A 21,957-nucleotide genomic window follows, 5' to 3' on the forward strand; every position below is an offset into this window, starting at 1 on the left:
GTCTCAGAACCTTGAATGCTGGGCAGTCACATCTGAAGGGCTGTGTTGAGTGCGCAGGGTGGGAAGAATAGGTCTTAGGAACTGTCCTATGAAGAATAGAGAAACTGCAGCTATTCATCCTGCAGAAAAGTGGTTGAGAGTAAAAATCCAGCTTTGGGAAGATTTTCATGTAGAATCCACTGTTTTATTTATTTTTGGAAAAAAGCAATACATATCTAAAGTTTCTTAAATAATAATAAGAGTGGATATAGTGTAGAAAGTTTGTTCCCTTCCCTGTGGCACCCTGTTACATTTTCTCATGTGTCCCTCCAGAGAAATTCTCTATATGCCCAGTCTGGGGGATGGAGGAGGGAAAGAGATTAGCTCCTAGCTGTAGAGATGGTGGTATAAAATAGGCACCCTTCTGCCCCTTGGTTTTTTTTTTTCACTTAACTTTATCTTGCAAAGCGTTCTGTTGCAGTACCTACAGAATTGTGTGATTGCTTTTTACAACTACGTAGTATTTTAATATATGGGCATACCACAATTTATTTAACCAGTCCCTGATTGATGGAAATTTGGTTTATTTTTAAATCTCTTTTCCTACAAATAACAGTCTTGGGTATGGAGTGTGATGTGCTGGATATTTGCCTTTTATACTTTGATAGATGTTGACCGATGAACCCTGCAAAGCACTTACTGGTTCATTTTCCCCCACCCTGTACACCATTCCCATTACAGGGCCTTTTTAAACTTCTTGATGTTTGTCAAGCCAGTAAGTAAAAAATGGTATCTCAAAACAAAAAAGCTATCTCTGTGTATTTTTTTAAATTGCGGTGAATGTCACATAAACAAACCACTTAAAGTGAACAACTCAGTGGCATTTGGTACATTCACAGTTTGTGCAGCCACACCTCCATCTATTTTGAGAACATTTTCATCACCCCAAAAGGAAACTACATACACGTTAGACGGCTGAAATCCCCCATTCTCCCCAACCCTGGCAACTACCTGCATTCTTGTTGGAGATGTGCCTATTCTAGATACTTTCTAAATGGAATCCTAGAATAGGTGACTTTTTTTTTTTTCTTATGTTAATCCCCATACATTAGAATAGGTGACTTTTTGTACCTTGCTGCTTTCACGCAGCATGATGTTTTTGAGGTTCTCCTATGCTGGAGCACATCAGTATTTCTTTTTATGGCTGGATAATATTCATTATCTGTCTATACCACAATTTGTTTATTCGTTCGTCTGGTGATGGACGTTTGGGTTGTTTCCCCATTTTGGCAGTTGAAGTAGTGCTGCTGTGAATGTGTGTGTGTATGTATTTGAGCACCTGTTTTCAGTGATTTGGGAGATATACTTAGGAGTGGAATCGCTGGGTCATGTGGTAATTCTATGTTCGACTTTTTTTTTTTTTCTTTTTAAGATTTATTTGAGAGAGCGAGCAAGCAAAATGGGGTGGGAGGGGCAGAGGGAGAGGGAGAAGTAGGCTCCCTGCTGAGCTGGGAAACCGCTGCAGGGCTCCACCCCTTACCCCAAGATCACACCCTGAGCAGAAGGCAGCCGCTTAACCGACTGAGCCACGCAGGGACCCCTATGTTCAACTTTTTGAGGAAAAGTTAATTGTAATATAGTTTTAATTAGCTTTTTTTCAAAAAATGAGGTCAGACAGTGTAGTCACTAATCTATAGAGGATGGAAAGGGGGCTAAGATTATTTGCTGAGCTCTGTGCTGGAACTGAATTTGTATGACTTTGTATAATCCTAACTAATTTGTTGTAATTTATTTTATATTTGAAGAATTTTCTTTAATATTGTTCTTTTGAATTTTACTTTAAAATTTTTCATTTAAATTCTTCACACAGAGACAGGTTTATGACACATATAACATTGTAATGGTACCTGTTTACCCATCACCTAGCTTCAACTGTCCATGTCTCTTTCTCTGTATCCCTTCACTCCTCCCTACCTTACTTTGAATTATTTTGAAGCAAATCCCAGATATCATAAAATTTAACCTGCATATATTGCAGCGTTCCCACAAGATAGCGAGCCTTTTTAAAAATAACTCCAACACCATATTATACCCCCCAAATTAATAGTAACATCTTGGTATTATTAAATACCTATTTATTAATTTTCAGTTAGATGATGCATTCATGTGGTTCAAAAAAATCTACAGATTTAAAAAGGTGTTCATTGAAAAGTTTCCCCCTCACACTCTTATTTCCAGTGGCCTGATTCTCTTGCCTTTGGTAGCCACTGGTGTTTTCTATCCTCCCAGGAAGATTTAATACATGTATAAGCAAATCCATAGAGATGTTAGCCCTTATTTTTAAAGAAGGTTAAATGATAGATCCATGATCTACCACCTGGATTTCCCTGCCTCCACAGTGTATTATGTTCTCTACATGCTGATCGGAATATCCATCTTACTACTGTGAGCAAAATGGGATTAAGGGAAATAAGAGTTGGGTGATTATTCAGTTTCTTTGTTTACCTAAAAAAAAAAAACAAACAAACTTCTTTCTTCCTGCTAGTACATGTTTGTTACGGGAAAATCAAACTAGAGAGAAGTAGTTTTAAAAGAAGCATTTATATCCTTTTGTACTCAGGAATGGCCACAGTAAGCACCTTGTTGTATAGTCTTCATTCTTTATGTGTATATTATGTGCATATTTTAAAGAAGCAAATTTTTTTTAAAAAAATAGGCTTAAGCCAATACTGTTTAATAATTTTTTCTCTAACAAGTAAATTTAAACATTTTTTTGAGTCACTCTGTATAAAGATATGTGTGTCTTTGTTTTTAGTGTCTGTTGTATTCTATTGTATTGGGATATATTGTGTTTAATCGATATGCTATTGATGACCATGTAGTTATCTTTACCTTTTTGCTATTGTAGAAACCACATCAGTGAATATCTTTGTATATGTGATTGGTTATTTCCTTGCAGGAAATCCCCAGAAATGAGCCTCCTGGCTCAGACATACAGGTTTAAGAAATTAAAGTGATTTCCAATTTATATTCCCGCCAGTAGATGTAAAAGAGCCTATTTCCCTGCACCTGCTATTGAACTTGTTTCTATAATAAGTACTGTTTTACTTTGGCTTAGCATTTCATTTTGAAAGGAAACTCTGACTAGCTAGTGTCAGATTAAAAATCATTCCTACCATGCAGGTAAGGAACAGGCTCATTGTTTAGGGCTTTACAGCCCGTCTCTGTTTTGAAAATGCACTCTTTTGTTCTCTCCATGGCAGCGGCCCTTCTCAGCATCCCTGGCTTTGTTGAGCGGCTTTGCAAACTTGCGACTCGAAAGGTATCAGAGTCAACAGGCACAGCTAGCTTCCTTCAGGAGTTGGAAGAGTGGTACACCTGGCTAGACAATGCTTTGGTGCTGGACGCCCTGATGCGAGTGGCTAATGAGGAATCCGAGCACAATCAAGGTACTTGGGATGGGTTTTCTATGAGGTGGGGACCTTTCCCTTAGGCTCCTGGAGCCATTTTTGACCTCTTTTCCAAGGAGGATTAATTGAAATTTGCTCAAAGTAGAATTTTCCTCAAGGAAGTCCTAGATCATAACTGTTAAGACTCTTTTGAAAGCTAGTGACAGAAACCTCTTTGAATTCTCTCAGAGTGGACCTGAAAGCAGGGAGAAGGGACTGGCTGGATCCAATAACGAGAGCATTCTTAGGAACTCAGAGTCCTTTCCGTGTCTCTTCATTCTCCATGGTTCTCTGGTGTTCTCTTCTCATTGTTCTGATGAGTAGACTCCTAGTTTCAGCAACAGTTTCCTGGTGAAGGGCTCTGGCCCATCTTGGGTCAGATGCTCAACCCTTAAACGTTTGACTCTGGCCAGCAGGATGGGGTTAGATTGTACAAACCCAGGAATTCTCACTGTAAAAGTGAAGAGAAGTTTTGTTTCCAGGATGGCAGTGTGTGGAGTTCTGTGGACCTGCTCCCCATGGCAGCTATAAATAAAACCTATAAACAATGACAAATCCATCCATGTAAAATCTATGGAAGTTGTTCTAAGAGCATACAGTAAATGAGGGGATCTTCAAGCTAATCTGCTAAAACTCAGAACAGTGAGAGTCTGTGACATTGGAAGTTCTGCTTGTTGGAAGTTCCACTCTGGGCAGGTTGTGGCCAAAAAGATAGAACCCTCAACAGGGGACATGATTTCCAAACAAGGAATATGGTATCTCACTGTTGAGGAGGAGGGCAGACCGCCAGCTTTTCTCATCCCCTCCAACTCCAAGTTGAAGAGGCTGAATTCTTGATGAGTGTATCCTACAAGTCAGGGGCTCCCTGCCCCAATTCATTGAGATATAGTAGATTTATAACCTTGTATAAGTTTAAAGTGTATAGCATGTTAATTTGATACATTTATATATTGCAAAATAATTATCAGCATAGCATTAGCACCTCATCCCGTCACATAATTATCATTTCTTTTTTGTGATGAGAACATTTAAGATCCACTTTATTAGAGTCTTTCAAATATTACTAGCTATAATCACCATGCTGTACATTGGATGCCCAGAACTTGTTAATCTTAGAACTGAAAGTTTGTACCCTTTGACCACTATCTTCCTATTTCTCCCAACCTCTGATAACCAGCATTCTACTGTTTCTCTGAGTTTGGCTTTTTTAGATTCCACATGTAAGTGATATTATACAGTATTTGTCTTCCTCTGTCTGACTTCTTTCATTTAATTCACTTATTTTATATAATGCCAAGGGCCTTCCGCCTCCCCCCCCCCCCCCGCCCCTTTACTACACTCTGTGCACAAGCTTTGCCCTAGGCCTGGCAAGCAAGAATTCTGTGACCCTATTGCCCTGGCCCCAACTCACTTGTAGGACAGAGATTCCATGCAGGGATCTCCATGCAGCATGCAAGCTGGGAAGGCTAAGAGTTTGCTGACCCTGCTCAGAGTAGTGGGGCACCAAGATTTTGCCAGGAGGAGAGTTAATAGTTAAGAACAGAAAGTAGGGAAGTTCAAAGCTAAGAGTGTTCTCAAAAACTGTAGATTTTGGTGGTAAGGACATAAAAGGAGGCTGTTAGCTCTTGTGAGAACAAAAAGCTAAACCATAGGCTTGGTAGTTTGCCAGCAAGACCCAGGCAGACAGCTTAGCAGAGCTGTTCCGAGATCAAAACCAACTCAGACTCAAAAACTACCTTTGCCCAATTTTAATTGGATTAGACTTTAGAGCACTTTTTGCCCCAAGGCACTGTCAAAAGTAGAGCATTCAGCCAGCAATTAGTGGGGTCTGACAGCTGGGTTTCATACCAGATGAGGCAAAAATCTTAACAGAGAGATCAAGGAGAGAGCCACAGAGAGCCCTGCTAAAACGGCCATCCAGGGAGAAGCAAACATGCCCACAGCTGCACACTCTGGGGCAAAACACGAAAGACCTCACTAGGCCATGGAGAAATAGATTTTACTGAAGTAGGCTAGCCAGGTCACTGAACAAATGAACAAAGAAATAACAACAAGCCCTGAACGGAAGGAAGGGGAATCTGTATCCAGAGTTGCTGCATTATTTACCTAAAATGTCAGTTTTTAATAAAATTTGAGATATGCAAAGAAACAAGGAAGTACGGCCCATACACAGGAGAAAGCAGGCAACAGAAGTTGCCTGAGAGAGCCCAGATAGCAGATCTAATAGAGACTTCAAAGCAGCCAGTGCAAGGATGGTCAAAGAACTAAAGGAAGCTGTGCTTAAAGAAGTAAAGGAAGGGACACCTGGGTGGCTCAGTTGGTTAAGCGTCTGCCTTCGGCTCAGGTCATGATCCCAGGGTCCTGGGATCGAGTCCTGCATTGGGCTCCCTGCTCAGCCAGGAGTCTGGTTCTACCTCTCCCTCTGCCCTTCCCTCCTCCCCCACTCATGCTCTCTGTCTCTCTCATTCTCTCTCTCTCTGACAAATAAAAATCTAAAATAAAAGAAGCTAACGAATCTGTGACATCATCAAATAGAGAATATGAGTAAAGAGATAGGAGATATAAGAAAGAGCCAAATGGAAGTTCTGTGGTTTATTAAATTATAAGTAACTGGAATGAAAAATTCACTGAAAGGAGCAAGAAGAATATTTGAAGAAATAGTGGCTGAAAACTTCTCAAATTTGAAAGGCATTAATGTACACATCTGAGAAGCCCAAAGAACTGGAAGTAGCATAAACTTAGAGATTTACACCCAGACACATCATGATAAAAATGTTGAAAGACAAAGAGAAAATCTTGAAAGTAGCAAGAAGAACAGCTCAGTAAGATTGATAGCCGACTTCTTGGAAATCACAGAGTCAGAGGGCAGTGGGATGACCTATTCAGAGTGCTGAAAGAAAAAAAACTCTCAACAGCAAAATGTTCTTTCAGAAACGTAGGTGAAATAAATTGCTAGATAAACAAAAACTTAGAGAATTTGTTACTAATAGATCTGCTTTATGAGAAATACCCAGGGAAGTTCTTCAGGCTGAAAGCAGGTGACCTCAGACAGTAATTTAAATCTACACAGAACAGCAAAGAGCATTCCTAAAGGTAATTACATAATCACAAAAGACAGTATAGGGCGCCTGGGTGGCTCAGTTGGTTAAGCAACTGCCTTCGGCTCAGGTCATGATCCTGGAGTCCCTGGATCGAGTCCCGCATCGGGCTCCCTGCTCAGCAGGGAGTCTGCTTCTCCCTCTGACCCTCTTCCCTCTCGTGCTCTCTCTCTCATTCTCTCTCTCTCAAATAAAAATAAATAAAATCTAAAAAAAAAAAAAAATTCTTAAAAAAAGACAGTATAAATGCATATTTTTTCTTTTCCTTAACAAATTTAAAAAGCGGTTATGTAAAACCATATGTTTATATTGTTGAATCTGTGACATACAGAAATGTAATATACTTGAGACAGTAACAGCACAAAGAAACTTTGTGGGATCAGATTTTGTGGGAACTTGGGTGGGACCAAAGTTGTATTGCAGTAAGGAAATTATACGAGATGGTAACTTGAATCAACAGGAATCAATGAAGAGAACCAAAATGGTAAATAAGAGGGCCAGTATAACAAACTCTATTAATATTTACTTTCCTCAGCTTCTTCTTTTTTTTTGTTTTAAGATTTTATTTATTTATTTGACAGAGAGAGACACAGCGAGAGAGGGAACGCAAGCAGGGGGAGCGGGAGAGGGAGAAGCAGGCTTCCCACTGAGCAGGGAGCCCGATGCGGGGCTCGATCCCAGGACCTTGGGATCATGACCTGAGCCGAGGGCAGACGCTTAACGACTGAGCCCCCCAGGCGCCCCTACTTTTCTCAGCTTCTTGAACAGACATAAAATTATATAAAGTAATAATTACAACACTGTATTGTATAACAATCCACGCAATGTATTGTACACTATATTGTTGAACGGTTAGCTTCTGTAGATGTAGTATATGTAACAATAATAGCACAAAAAGGAGAGAAGGAATAGAGCTGTGTAGGAACTCTGGAATTAGTATAAATCTGAAAAGATTCTGTCAAATTAAGATGTATATGGCAAACCCTGTAGCAACTGCAAAGAAAGTAACTTTAAAAATACAGTGAGAAAGTCATTAAAGGAATTATAATATTATACCAGAAAATATTCACTTACTACAAAAGAAAGTATTATAGGAGAAATAGAGGAATTAAAAAACACATAAGCTATGTAGAAAACAAAAAGTAAAAAGGCAGAAGTAAATCCAGCTGTGTCATTAATAACCTTAAATATGAATGGATTAAAGCAGTTCATCCAAAAAACAGATGGTCATATTGGATTTTTTTAAAAAAGATCCAATTGTATCTAGCCTAGAGGAGGCATACTTTCTTTTTTTTCCTTTTTTTTTTTTTTTTTAAGTAAGCTCCACACTCAGTGTGGGGCTTGAACTCACAACCTTGAGATCAAGAGTTGCATGTTCTTCTGACTAAGCCATCCAGGTACCCCCAGGAGGCATACTTTCTATTCAGAGATAGAAATAGGTTGAAAGTAAAGGATAGAGAAAGATGCATCCTGCAAAGAGCAACCATAAGGAAGCTGGAGTGGCTAATACTAAAAGAGACTTTAAAACAAAAAATATATATAACAGTTATAAACATATATCTAACAGTTATAACAGATATAACAGTTATAAACATATATCTAACAACAGAGCCAAAAAAATAAATGAAGCAAAAACTAACAGATTTGAAGAGAGAAATAAGCAGTTCAAAGGTAATAGTTGGAGACTGGAATACCCTACTTTCAGTAATGGAGCAAACAACTAGACAGAGGATCAAGAAGGAAATAGAAGACTTGAACAGCAAGTAAACTGCCTAGACTTACTAGATGCATGTAGAACACAGCACCTAACCCCCTGCAGAATACACATTCTTGGCATGTGCACATGGAACGTTCTCCAGCATGGACCATACACTAGGCCATCTGAAAAGCCTCAGTAAAGGGAAAAGGATTAAGATTGTACAAACCATGTATTTCAACCACAGTGGAGTGATACTAGCAATCAGATATTAGAAACATATGGAAATTCTAGTTAACCAGTGGTTCTGAGACAAAATCACAAAGAACATTAAAAGATAACTTTGAGACAAATGAAAATGAGGACACAGCATACCAAACTTAATGCAACTAAAGCCTGATAATAAGGGAGAAATCTATAGCCATAAATGCCTACATTTTAAAAAACTGAAAAAATGAAATCCCAAGTCAGTGGCCTAATTTTTCTCCTTAAGTTATTGAAAAAAGAAGAGGCAAGCTATATACTCAAAGCAAACAGATGGAAAGAAATGATGGAATTGGAGTAGAAATTAATGAAATAGAGAATAGAAAACAATAGAGAAAATCTGCAAAACCAGTAGTTTGTTCTTTGAAAAGGTCAACAAAATTAACCTTGAGCTTCACTGACCAAGAAAAAAAAAAAAAAGACAAGATTCAAACTACTAAAACCAGGAATGAAAGAGAGGTTATATGACAACCAAGCTTACAAAGCTAGAAATTTCGGACTCAGGGAATTCTGTACACAACTGTGTGCCAGCAAACTAGACCGCCTGTGTGAAATGGACAGCTGGTAAGGAAGACAAAAACTCCTGCAGCTGACTCGAGAAGAAAGAGAAAATCTGAACAGACCTATGACAAGGAAAGAAATTGAATAGTAATGAAAAAGCTACCCCCAAAGAAAAGCCCTGCCTACAAGGCTTCACTGGTGAATTCTGCAAACCATTTAAAGAAGAATTAACACCAGTACGTCACAGACTTCCACAAAATAGAAAAAGAGAAAACACTTCCCAACTCTTTTTTTTTTTTTTAAAGATTTTACTTATTTATTTGACAGAGAGACAGCGAGAGAGGGAGCACAAGCAGGGGGAGCGGGAGAGGGAGAAGCAGGCTTCCCATGGAGCCCGATGCGGGGCTCGATCCCAGGACCCTGAGGTCATGACCTGAGCTGAAGGCAGACGCTTAACAACTGAGCCACCCAGGCGCCCCCACTTCCCAACTCATTTTATGAAGTCATTAACCTGATACCCAAACCAGAGACACTACAAGGAAATCACAGACCAATATCCCTTATGAATATAGATGTAAAAATCCTTAAGAATATACTAGCAAACCAAATAGAGCAACATACAAGGATTATACACCTGACCAGGTATATATACATGAGTAAGTAGGGTTTATGCAGGCTTGATTCAGTATATGAAAATCAGTTGATATATATATACACTGTATCAGTAGGACAAAGGACAAAAATTTACGTGATCATTTCAGTAGATGCAGAAAAGCATCAGACAAAATCCAACACCCCTTCATGATAAAAGCACTCAAACTAGGAATAGGAAGGAACTGCCTTAACCTGTTAAAGGACATCTACAAAAACCCACAGCCAGTATACTTCATGCCTAGACACTGAAAGCTTCTCCTCGACTAAGATCAGGCACAGGCACAAGACAAGGATGCCTGCTCCTGCCACTTCAGCTCAACGCTCTGTTGGAGGTTCTGGCTAGGCAGTTAGGCGAGATAGAGAAATAGAAGGTATCTGGATTAGGAAGAAGTTAAACTGTTTGTCTTAACGGATGACGTGATCTTATATAGGGAAAAACCTAAGGAGTCCAGTAAAAAGACCACTAAACTAGTAAGTGAGTTCAGTAAAGTTTCAGAATACAAGGTCAGTATACAAAAGTCCGTTATGTTTGTATACAGGAGCAATGAACAAACCAAAATGAAATTAAGAAAGCAGTTTCATATACAGGAGCATCAAAAAGAGTAAAAAACTTAGGGATAAATTTAACAAAGAAATGCAAACCTTACACTCTGAAAATTACAAAACATCTTTAGTATTGAAAGAAATGAAAGAGGACCTAAATAAACGTAAAGATACTCGTGTTCATTGATCAGAAGACTCAGTATTGTTAAGGTTCATACTCCACATGTTGAGCTATACATCTGTCTACAGATTCAGCACAGTCCCTATCAAATCCCGACTGGCTTCTTTGCAGAAATGGACTAGCTGCAAACCATGTATCTAATAATAATTATCTAATAATTATAAGGGACTTGAATCTAGAATTTGTACAGAACTCCTACAGCTCAATGAAATGTGGGCATTGGACCTGAATAGGCATTTCTCCATGGCAGATGTCCGGATAGCCAAAAGCACATGTAAAGATGCTCAGCATTGTTAACCATCAGGGAAATGCAAATCCAAACCACAATCAGATACTGCTTCATGCCTGCTGGGATGTCTGTCATCAAAAAGACAGGTGATAACAAGTGTTGGCAAGGTTGTGGAGAAATCAGAACCCTCATTTTCTTTTGGTGGGCATGTAAAATGGTGCAGCCGCTTTGCGAAACAGTGGCAGTTTTCAAACAGTTCCTCAAAAGGTTAAAACAGAGTTGCCATATGACCCAGAAGTTCCAGTCCTAGTTATATTTTCAAGAGAAATGAAAACATATTGACATAAAAACTTAGACATGAATACTCACAGCTGCGGATTTTTCATAGCCAATATATGAAAACAACCTAAATGTCCGTCAGCTGATAAATGGACAAGAGAATGTGGTATATTCATACAGTAAATGTTACTCGGCAATCTAAAAAACTGAATACTGATACATGCTACAACCTGAATGAATCTCGAAACCATCATGTTAAGTGAAAGAAGCCAGGCACTAAAGGTCACATGTTATATGATTCCATTTATATGAAGTGTCCTAAACAGGCAGTTCCACAGAGACAGAAAGGACTTCAGTGGATGCCTAGGGATGAGGGGTTTGGTGGCGAATGGGGAGTGGCTGCCAGTGAGTGCAGGATTTCTTTTTGGGGTGACAAGATGCTCTAAAGTCAATTGTGGTGATGGCTGCACAACTCTGTGACTGTGCTAAAAACCACTGAATTGTACACTTCAAGTGGGTGAATTATATGTGAATTAGAGCTCAAAGCTGTTTTAGAAAAAAAAAAAAAATGCGTGCCTGTGCCCCAGAGTGCAGTGTAGACATACAGAGGGTGGTGACCCCTTGAATCAGAGCTGAAGAGATTCAGAGGGAAGCTCAGCCCTCTCAGACCAGTTTGCCCATCCTCAGCCTTGGGAATGAACCTTGTTGCTAAGCTCTGGCCATTGCTTTAAGAACTGCATTAAAACAAAAACACTCGTCCCAAAGACTTTCTTGTCAGGCCTGTGCAAACCAGGCACCGAAGATTGGCAGTGTCTCGGGGAGGAGTCCGAGCTCCCCGGGTTTCTCTTTCTCCACAGACGTTTATTACTAGGGAGGGCTTGTGTGCCATTTGCTGCGCCTGCCCCTCCCGTAGGCCTCCTGTCCTGCAGCCGCCCCCGAGCCCCCCGAGCCCCCCCGATGAGGAAGCCGAGGCTCCTGAGGCCACGCAGTAAGTGTGCTGCGGAGGCAGGATCTGCATGATAGCTCTTCAGATTCTCTCCACAAATCAGTTGACTCTTAAACTGTTCTGGGAGCTGGGCCAAGGAGTCCGAGTCCCAACTTGGAAATTGAGTAATTAGGATTTTTCTCCCAACATGCAGGAAAATAGTGTTTTTTGAGATAGAATTTTCTCAGTTTGGTTTTCTCCAGTAAATTTTTCTTACGTCTTTGCCCACTGCCACTTTTAGGTACAGATTAAAAAGAAAAAAACAAGTAGCAAGCAAGCATTTGCAGAAAAACTCAAGTGTTTTGTTTCTATTTAACATACACTAACATGTTCCTTACGTGTGCTGGGCATTGTTTTCAGTACTTTACATGTATTAAAATCCTTTCGTCTTGGCATAATGGGTAAGAGATCCATACTGTTGCCGTTCCCCCGGTTTTACAGGTGAGGATGGATGCTGAAGCATAGTCACATCCACCAGTTTACCCAAGGCCACCCAGCTGGTGAACAGCAGAGCTGCGGTTCAGACCCAGCGGGCTGGCTCAGGGTCTGTGCTCTTAACCTATGAGCTGCCCCTCAGTCTTGCTCACTCCACCACTGGTCGTCTCCCAAGGTTGTGATTGTATGTTAGCACCATAATATGGCTCGAAAAAATAGCTCCACATCTGTAGGGCAGAGTAGTTTGGGTTCTTGTGCTGTGGTATCACCCTGCAGAAGTCACCTTACCCAAATATTTTTTTTTTTTTTTTAAAGATTTTATTTATTTATTTGAGAGAGAGAATGAGACAGAGAGAGAGAGAGCACGAGATGGGGGAGGGTCAGAGGGAGAAGCAGACTCCCTGCCGAGCAGGGAGCCCGATGCGGGACCCGATCCCGGGACTCCAGGATCATGACCTGAGCCGAAGGCAGTCGCTTAACCAGCTGAGCCACCCAGGCGCCCCACCTTACCCAAATATTATTTGATAACCGCTGCTCTGTTCCATATGGTTTTTCTGGCCCTTTGCCAAAGGCCTCTAGGGCAGCAGTTCCAGTGGAAGCTTGGAAGGATCTTAATAGTTACTGCCTCATCCCTTCACCTTAAAGGTGAGGAGAGCTGAGGGGAAGTAAACCCTAAGGTCTCCTGACTCTGACCAGTGCCCTTTTAAAATAATAGGGACCTGGGAGGGAGGCTTCCCACGAACCAGGTGCTGGGCTTTTCTTGTGTTCTCATTCACTCCTCATAGCTGCCCTAGCCGTCCCCGGTAGCACTGCTGTCACTGCCCTTCTGCAGGGCAGTTCGAGGCCTCGTGAGGTGGTGACTTGCCCAGTGTCACATGGCCAGCAAGTCGTAACTCCAGAGCCCTCAGCCTTCAGCGCTTTGCTCCGCCACCTTCCCGTGAGTTCACCTCACTGGCCTGGCTGACTCACTGAGACTGGTTTGTTAACGGGGCAGTAGAATAAATGTGATGGTTTACTGCCGCCCCAAACAGGATGCCTGGCACATGTCAGGTGTCCCAGAAATACTACCTAGCTGCTGCCGTTGTTACTAATAATGAAAGTCTGCGAGTAGATGACATGTTCATCTGAATCACTGATAGTGATTGTGGTGCCCGGTCTGCCTCAGAAAGTTGAACCTTAGAACACTTGAGATGGTTCTTTGAAAAACAGGAGAAAAGAAGTCTTGGAAAAGGATCCCTCTCAATCTTCCAGCAGTGCTTCCTCGTAGAATCTAGGCAGAGGAACTGAGTACTTAGAGTCATTTGTGACCTGAAGAGAGTTGGGCACGATTTCCGGCTTAGGTGACTGGGCACTGGGGTGGGGGGCGCTCTCTGATGGCGGCGGGAGAAGCGAGGGGTCGCATCACTGCATTGCCTGTGTCAGAGCGTTTTTAGTGTTAAAGTTGATGAAACAGAACGAAACTGCAGAGTTGATTTCCTTCCCCCCCCCTTTTTGTTGAGGTATAATTGACATACAACATTATATTAGCTTCAGGTGTACAACATAACGATTCGATATTCGTATATAGTGTAAAGTGATCACTGCAATCAGTCTAGTTAACACCTGTCCCCATACATACAGAATTTTTTTTTTTTATGATGTACAGAGTCAGTTTTTCTAAGTTTCTAAGCTCGCCTGGCCCCTGGGGGCCTGGAGGGGGTTTTGTGGCTTTCAGAGTCTCTGTCCTGGGCTCAGGGGCCGGTCTAATGGCTCTGTTACCTCAAGTCTGTCCAGAGTGGGTTTGAGGGGCAGAAACATGTTTCCTCACAAGCAGTGACTCAACCCTCTCTCTCGGTGGCTGTCTCAGCCTCCATTGTGTTCCCTCCTCCAGGAGCTTCTGAGGAGAATGGCCTGCCTCACACTTCCACCAGGACCCAGCTGCCGCAGTCAATGAAGATTATGCATGAGATCATGTACAAACTGGAAGTGCTCTATGTTCTCTGTGTGCTGCTGATGGGGCGTCAGCGAAACCAGGTGGGCCCCTCCCCCACGTCTCAGAACAGGGGGAGCCAGGAGCACGTGCTCCCTGGGCACTTGTGGTGTGCCAAGTACTCCATTAGGCCACCTCTCAGGAGGGCTGTCTCTGGCCTTGCAAAGCGCAGGGCTCATTTTCCTTCTCTCTCTTTTACACATCAGGAAACTGGTCTCGTTCCAGAGTCCACAGCCTTTTCCACTGTACCTTGCCATGGGCAGCATTTCTGGGCAGAGAGCGTTGGTGCCCAGGACAGGAGCTGGTGGTTTGGCCGTGTTACCTGACCTTGTTAATGTGAAGAATGAAGGTCACTGTGGCAAGATGACTGCCCTATAGATGCCCTAGAGGAGTTGCCAGTCTGATGGGGGCTTGGGGGGATGGCCAGAGCCAGGAGCTGTGTCAGCAAAAACTAGGCAGCTGCAGAGTGGAGGGGGCTCCAGATACACTGGGGTTCCCTGAGCCTTGAAGCAGTTCTAGGAGGGAGGAGCAAGGGCCTGTAACCTACAAAGGGAGAAAGAGGGCTCTGGAAGTATGTAGCACTCCTCTTCAAGATAGATGAGAAATGGCCTTCTCCACTGGCTAATCATTGTCCTGTGGATGAAAAAAAGGGTGTTGGGGGCGGGGGGGGTGGAGAGGGGGGCGCTCAGCAGTCCTTAAGCTCCTTTTCGAGTCAGACACTGGACCATCACAACAGCTCTTGTGAAACTGGTGCAGTTATCCCCATTTTGGATAGGGTAGCCAGGGAGAAGACTCACTGAAAAAATGACGTGCAGCATGGGGATGTCCTGAAGCACGTGAGGGGGCTGGGCACGCTGATCCCCCAGGCAGCCTACCAGGTAGAGGGAGCAAGCGCTGAGGTGGGAGTATGCCCTGTGGGTTGGTGGGACAGTAGGGAAGGGGGGGCATGGAGTAGAACAAGCAGTGAAGCGGGGGAGGGACTGTGGGGGTCAGATTGCATCAGGCTTTCATAGGCCATTTTCAGGACGTAGGTGTTTACTCTGAGTGACTAGGAAGTCCTCCCTCTGGCTGCCCTATGGAAGAGGTGATCGTAACCAGGACCAGCATGTTGGTGGAGGGGAGTGGTGAGAAATGCTTCCAGATATATTCTGAAGGTAGAACAGGTAGAATTTGCTGATAGTTTGAATGTGAGCATGAGAGAGGGGTTAAGGGTAGCTTCTTTAACTCCTTCTAAGGTTTTTGGCCCAAGCAGGTAGCAGGATGGATTGGCCATTTATTGAGATGGTTAAGACTGTGAGTTAGGGTGTTGGGGGAGAGGGGTGGAGGCGTAGGGAGAAAGGCAAGGAATTCAGTTTGAACAAGTTAGGTTTGAATCAAGTGTCTGTTAGAATCGGCACCTGGATTATCCATGCCTGGAGTTTGGGGTGAGGTCGGGCCTGGAGATAGAACTTGGGGGTTGTAAGCCTACGGTTGGTATTTAAAACTAGGACCATGGATGAGATCCCACACTGACCTCCACAGTATCAAAGCCCCTTCCTTCAGCATGGAATATATTTGTTATAAAAAATAAGAGTTGGGGCACCTGGGTGGCTCGGATGGTTAAGCGTCTGCCTTTGGCTCAGGTCATGATCCCGGGATCCTGGGATCGAGTCCTGCGTCGGGCTCCCTGCTCAGCGGGGAGTCTGCTTCTGCTTCTGCCTTTCTCTCTCTGTCTCTCATGAATAAATAAATAAAATCTTAAAAAAAAAATAGTCACTATGCTTTACATGTGTTGGGTGCTTTTACCTTTTTTTGAGGCACTTTCACAGTTACTTATATTGGAATTTTCAGCTATTTGGTAAGTTATAAAACAGGTGGTGACCCCCTCTCCCCTCACTTGATGCTTGAGAAAACCAAGGTACAAAAAGGGCTCCAGGCATCAGTAGAGCGAGGATTTAAACTCTGCTGCCCTGACTCTTTCTGTCCCCCCATGACTGTCCCGTGCTCCCCAAGCCTTCCTGTTACCAAGTCTTTGTGAATCAGTCGTTGTGGTCTCCAGTTCAGCTGTGTGATTACTGCCCTGCTTCCTCAGAAGGACCGTGGCCTGGCCTCAGGACCCTGCCCCCCCAAGAACCAGTGTTAGGCTGGCCCGGCCTCATCTACACCGTACACGTTTACTGTGTTCCTCCTGTGTGCCCGGCACCGTGTGCATGCACCGTGCCGAGACGGGGCCAGCGAGGGGAAGGGTTTCCCTGGCCAGGCCTCCCAGAAGGCTCCTCCTCAGAGTGCTTATTATTGTGCCTTCAGGCCAAGTTCTCTGGCCAGTCTTGGCTACGTTGAAATCACTAGACTGGAAACTTTGCCCAGATGTTGGAAATTCCATTTCTCTGGTGCTAATGTAAATAATCCGTACAGTACTTCTGTACGTCAGGCCCTGAGCTTCCCCCACATTACCTCACTGAATCCTTTCAGCGGCTTCGCTATCCCTCACTTTCTTTGTCACGTTCTGGTCTCCTGAGAGAAATGCAGACCTGTGGTGGGCCTGAAAGAGTCAGGCTTTAGGATCAGAACACCTGATTTGGGGCGACATTTCCACCACTGCCTTGCCCAAGTTGGTCCTGCTCAACTTGCCCTTTCCCCTTGTAAAATGGGATTTAATAAGCACTGGTGCTGTGCTCAGGGCTTTACTTACGGTTTCTGACCTTATCCTTACAAGAGCCCTGAGAAGAAGTAGTAATAGCTTCGTTTTCTGTAAAAAGTTTTTGATAGGTAAGTAATTCACACAGTTCTATATTAAACTGTGTAAATAAGTATCAGTTCTGGTGCTTCTATGAAGCATCTAATTTTACCAGTTATTCATATATCCTTCTAGAGACATTTTATGCTTATAAAAGCAAATATATTCCTCTCTTTTTTTAAACACAATCAGTATAGCATGTATGTATTTGCCTTTTTTTTTTCTTTTTAAAGATTTTATTTATTTGACAGCACAAGCAGGGGGAGAGGCAGAGGGAGAAGTAGGCTCCCCACTCAGCAGGGAGCCCAAAGTGGGGCTCGATCCCAGGACTCCGGGATCATGACCTGAGCCAAAGGCAGACACTTAACCAACTGAGCCACCCAGGCACCCCCATATTTGCTTTCTTAATATTGAATCTTGGTAAATGTTCATTACATGTGAAAAAACCTCAATTCTTTTTTTTACTGGTACCTTATTCCCTTCTGAATGGATATACCATGATTCATGCAACTAATCCTCATTGATGGGGAGTATAGGTTATTTTTTTGGTATTACAAATAATGCTACCATGAGCAACTTTGTACATGTGTCATTTAGTATGTATATGGATCTGAGAATAAATTCCTCAAAGTAGAATCGCTGGTCAGAGGGAATGTGCATTTGTAATTTTTAGAGATAATACCGAAATGTCCTCCTTCTGCAGGTGGTACCCCAGTATGCTCTCTCAGCAGCAGTGTGTGAGCATGCCTGAGGCCCAGCTCACCAACACAGTATTATTAAACCTACTTCTTTGTTAATCTGAAAAAGTGAAAAAGTGGTTGTGATTTGAATTTCTCTTAATATTATAAGTGAGGCTGAGCACTTTCCATATATTGAAGACTATCTTGTATTTTCCAGTGTGTATCCTTTGCCCATTTTTTCTGTAAGGTTGGTCTTTTTGCTTAAGAGATTTGTAGGATTCCTTATGGAGGAAATTAGCTTTTTGCCTGTGACGTGAGATTGCTGGTATGGACCCACCTTTGCTTACTGTGAATTTTGCCATAGAGAATTTTTAAAGATTTACATGATTGAATTGAATGGTTTTCTCTTTTGGCTTCTAGATTTACTTAGTATACTTAATACTTTAGAAAGTCTTTCTCATTGTGTGGTCATTTTTTTTTTAATTCTTTGCATAGATTCTTTTAGGATATTTAACATTTAATTTTTTTAATATGTTTATCTTGCCGCCAGTTGAAATTTATCCTACTCTGAAGCATGAGGGGTGTTTTTATTTTTTAATGATAGGAGGAGGGAACAAACTAGGATTAAGAGATTTGATTAAGGTTACAAAGTTCCTATGTGCTGGAGGTGGGAGTCAACCCAGGGTTCTCTGAATCCAAACTATGTTCCTGAAAGAGGACCCACCATATAGTGTGACTCCTAGAGTATTGTGGGGAATCTGTGAGCAGAGAATAAACGTGTATCTGTGCATGGGGGGAGTGCGGTGGGGCATAGGCTAAGTTGGGTATTTCAACCTCGGCAGTCCTTACTGAGTGTCGCTTTCTTTGTCCTAAAGATTGTTTTGTACATGCCAAGCATGAGGCTTTGATGAATCTTCGCAGCATGTTTGTCATAATGCTTTTGCCTTCCTACCCCATCCAGGTTCACAGAATGATCGCGGAGTTCAAGCTGATCCCCGGGCTCAATAATTTGTTTGACAAGTTGATTTGGAGGAAGCACTCAGCATCTGCCCTTGTCCTCCATGGTCACAACCAGAACTGTGACTGTAGCCCGGTGAGCAGGGGACGTGGCAACAGATGGGCTTTACTTGCCAGGGTAGTTGTTTCAAGATCTGCCATTGACCCTTTGAAATCTCATTTTTTTATTTTTGATTTTTAAAGATTTTACTTATTTTGAGAGAGAGAGCACGAGCAGAGGGGAAGGGCAGAGGCAGAGGGGGAAGCAGATTCCCTGCTGAGCAGGGAGCCCGATGTGGGACTCGATCCCAGGGCCCTGGCTGGGATCATGACCTGAGCCGAAGGCAGAAACTTAACCGACTGAGCCACCCAGACACCTATATATATATATTTACATTTATATTTATTATTTATTCATAAAGTCTGTATAATCCCATAGTGGAAGCTGTCTTGGAGCTCCGGCAATGCGGAAATCCCTTTGAAGGCCCTCTGGCCAGCTTTGCCTTGCTCACCTCCGGAATGGGGCGCTCACTGTCCTCCAGGCAGGGCCCGCCACTCCATGACCTAGTAGCAGATTTTCCCTTGTTCTGTACTCTCCCCGCATTGTATCGTCCATCCACCGATGGTAGTTTTGCCCTCTGAAACCATGCACCACCAATGGTCTGCAGACAAAAAGGGCTTTGGGATGCTTTCTTTTTTTAGGGTCAAGGGCTCACCTCTGTCTGGCCTCTCTTATGGTGCACTGGAGAGAGCATTGAACTGGGAGTCAGGAGGCCTGTGTGCCACTCAGCTCGTTAGGAGAGCTTGAATAAGTCACTGAATCTCTGAGCCTGTTTCTTGCCAAAGGAAGGTCCCACTCCCTTGCCTGCTGTCCTCATGGGCCATGTGGAGGCCTGGTCACCACCACGGAGGGGCCAGGGACTTGAAAGCGCCACACAGCTGTCAGTGCCATAGGTCCTCCCTGGTCCCTGTGCCATGCTCTGGGGACTTTGCTCCGTGCCTTACCTTCCAGCATACTTTAGCGTTGTTAGATTTTGCCTCTCGGCCCATCTGAGTTTTTAATTTCAGGTGAATATATTCTGCATTTTGAGACATCTGGCTCTTTGTCAAAAACGACTTGGTGTTTACTCATTATGTTAATGTTCTGTTGTATTCTATCTCTTTCATTACCTGCAACATACTTTCTTTTTGGTCTCGGATTGCTCCTGGAGTGCTAATACTTGTATTTGAGTCTTGAGACTCATCTTGGGGTGGAAAGTTGCCTCGTGCTCTGTAATGTAGCCTGGGCCCTGGAAGTATTTCTTTAGAGCACTTGGCTTTTGTCTGCCGGGTATGTGAGGGGTAAGTGTCCCAGGGCAGATTTTCATGTTGAGTGCCTTGGCCCTGGAGGTGTGAGCCCAGAAGCCTTCTCCTGGGGGCTCCCCTCCACCAATAGCAGCACCCCGACAGAAATGGGCATCCTTGCTAGCTCCCTGGGCTGGTAAGTGGGGGTTTCCTAACCCTTCTTCCACGGAGTGGGTATGATTCCCGGGCTTTACGTGGGTCCAGGTTTCTGTCTAGTCCCTGCAGGGCATTAAAACCCAAGCCCTGGGTGAGTAAGTGTCATTTCCATTTCTCCATCCTCCCCAGCTGCCAACCATCTGCTCTCGCGCTTCCCACTCTGAGCCCAGCCCTTCATTTCTGATTCCTGTGGATTTTCCTTTGTTAGGAACTTAGCCTCACATTTTAAAGAATTTTAAATTTATTTTTTATCCAAAGTGTTGGAGGGGGTGGGGGTTAGCAGGAAGGGTCCACATTAGCTTAATCCACTGTTGGCCAGTTGTGGAGGTCAACAGAGGGTTTCTGGCTCAAGAAAAGTCCTCATTGTGCACGAGGACAGAGGCTCAGAGGAGCCAAGTGACACACCCAGGCTTTGGGCAGAGTGTTCTGTTTCCTTTGGGAACATTGTGAGGATGGTTTTGACATCAAGGATGCACGTGTGTTTTAGGACATCACTCTGAAGATACAGTTCTTGCGGCTTCTCCAGAGTTTCAGCGACCACCACGAGTAAGTACGAGCCGTCCCCGGAAGGAGAGTTGTTGTGGCAGCTTCGCTCATCTCTCTGTGCCGTTGGTCTCAGCTCGGGAGGGCCCCCGGGCGCTGCGGGGCGCTGCTTCTCGCGCGGCCCTTCCTTCGTGCCAGGCGCGGTGCCGAGCTTGCCCCGGGCCCTCACGGCCAGCCTAGGAAGTGAGCGCGGATGTTGCTGGCCCCTTGTTCCCCTTGGAGTCGATACATCTCTCAGCTGTCTGCCCCTGTGAACGAGGAGTGGACAGCTTGGCTCTTCACAGGGACCTCAGGTGGGCAGAGTGGGCTGAGTATTTGCTGACTGAACACGTGGACTCTTCTTCACCTGCACAAGGAGATGTACCCTCTCCCATTTTTTTGAAACACATTCTGCTCTCTCATTTTTTATTTTTCAACCTTAATGGAGAGTATACAAGAGACTGATTCTCTGCTATAGGAAGAACAGTCCTGGGGAGGGATGAATAACAGCTGACCCTTGACCTTGGCACTGGGGACAGTGTGGTGGGGACTTTGGTGAGCTGGAATGCACAGGCAGTTACTGCTCAGCTCTGGCCAGCTGTTGGTATAGAGGAAACTGGGCCCACTATTGCATAGTTTCTGAGTTTTTCCCCCAAGGGAAGCTAGGAATTAAGATTTATGTGAAAGGTCCTGATTTTAAACGTTGGCTTAAATTCCTTTGAAATGTTGTATAAGCTACCAGAATGTGCCTGAGGACAGATGTGGTCAGGGGCCTCCACTTTGCTACTTTCGTCTGTATAATGTCGACCATCCTCTTTCAGAGGTTCTCTGTGTGAAGGACTTAAGCTCCAGGAAGTACGTGAACCCTCTGAAAATGGCACCAATATGTTCTGATTGTGTACTTTTTTTCTGAGGAATTGGGTCCCTAACTTTTTTTTTTTTTTTAAGATTTTATTTATTTATTTGACAACGAGAGACACAGTGAGAGAGGGAACACAAGCAGGGGAAGTGGGAGAGAGAGAAGCAGGCTTCCTGCCGAGCAGGGAGCCCGACGCGGGGCTTGATCCCAGGACCCTGGAATCATGACCTGAGCCGAAGGCAGACGCTTAACGACTGAGCCACCCAGGCGCCCCGGGTCCCTAACTTTCATCAGACTCTTAAGTCTGAGCGCTTGTAGGCGCTACGCTCTGGGGAGACAGTGATGAGTGAAAACAGCCATGACCCCCACTCTCCTGGAAGGGAGAAGGACATAAATCAGAGAATTATACCATTGAATGTACA

General features: G+C 43.6%; 1 protein-coding gene across 2 annotated transcripts in view; it reads left to right on the forward strand.

The window, feature by feature from the left end:
* TRPC4AP (transient receptor potential cation channel subfamily C member 4 associated protein) overlaps window positions 1-21,957 on the forward strand; it is a 66,242-nt gene that overhangs the window by 35,905 nt on the left and 8,380 nt on the right. Inside the window, exons 8-11 of one of the 2 annotated variants that reach the window (XM_081832927.1) lie at window positions 3,243-3,428; window positions 14,140-14,306; window positions 18,620-18,751; window positions 20,642-20,700. In XM_081832927.1, coding sequence (XP_081689053.1) covers window positions 3,243-3,428; window positions 14,140-14,306; window positions 18,620-18,751; window positions 20,642-20,700 — 544 coding nt within the window. The remainder of the gene's footprint in view (window positions 1-3,242; window positions 3,429-14,139; window positions 14,307-18,619; window positions 18,752-20,641; window positions 20,701-21,957) is intronic. The other variant, XM_081832928.1, reaches the window with a different exon arrangement.

Source organism: Leptonychotes weddellii, chromosome 10 (assembly GCF_054177405.1).
Source record: "Leptonychotes weddellii isolate Sample4059 chromosome 10, ASM5417740v2, whole genome shotgun sequence".
NCBI classification, from domain to species: Eukaryota; Metazoa; Chordata; class Mammalia; order Carnivora; family Phocidae; genus Leptonychotes; species Leptonychotes weddellii.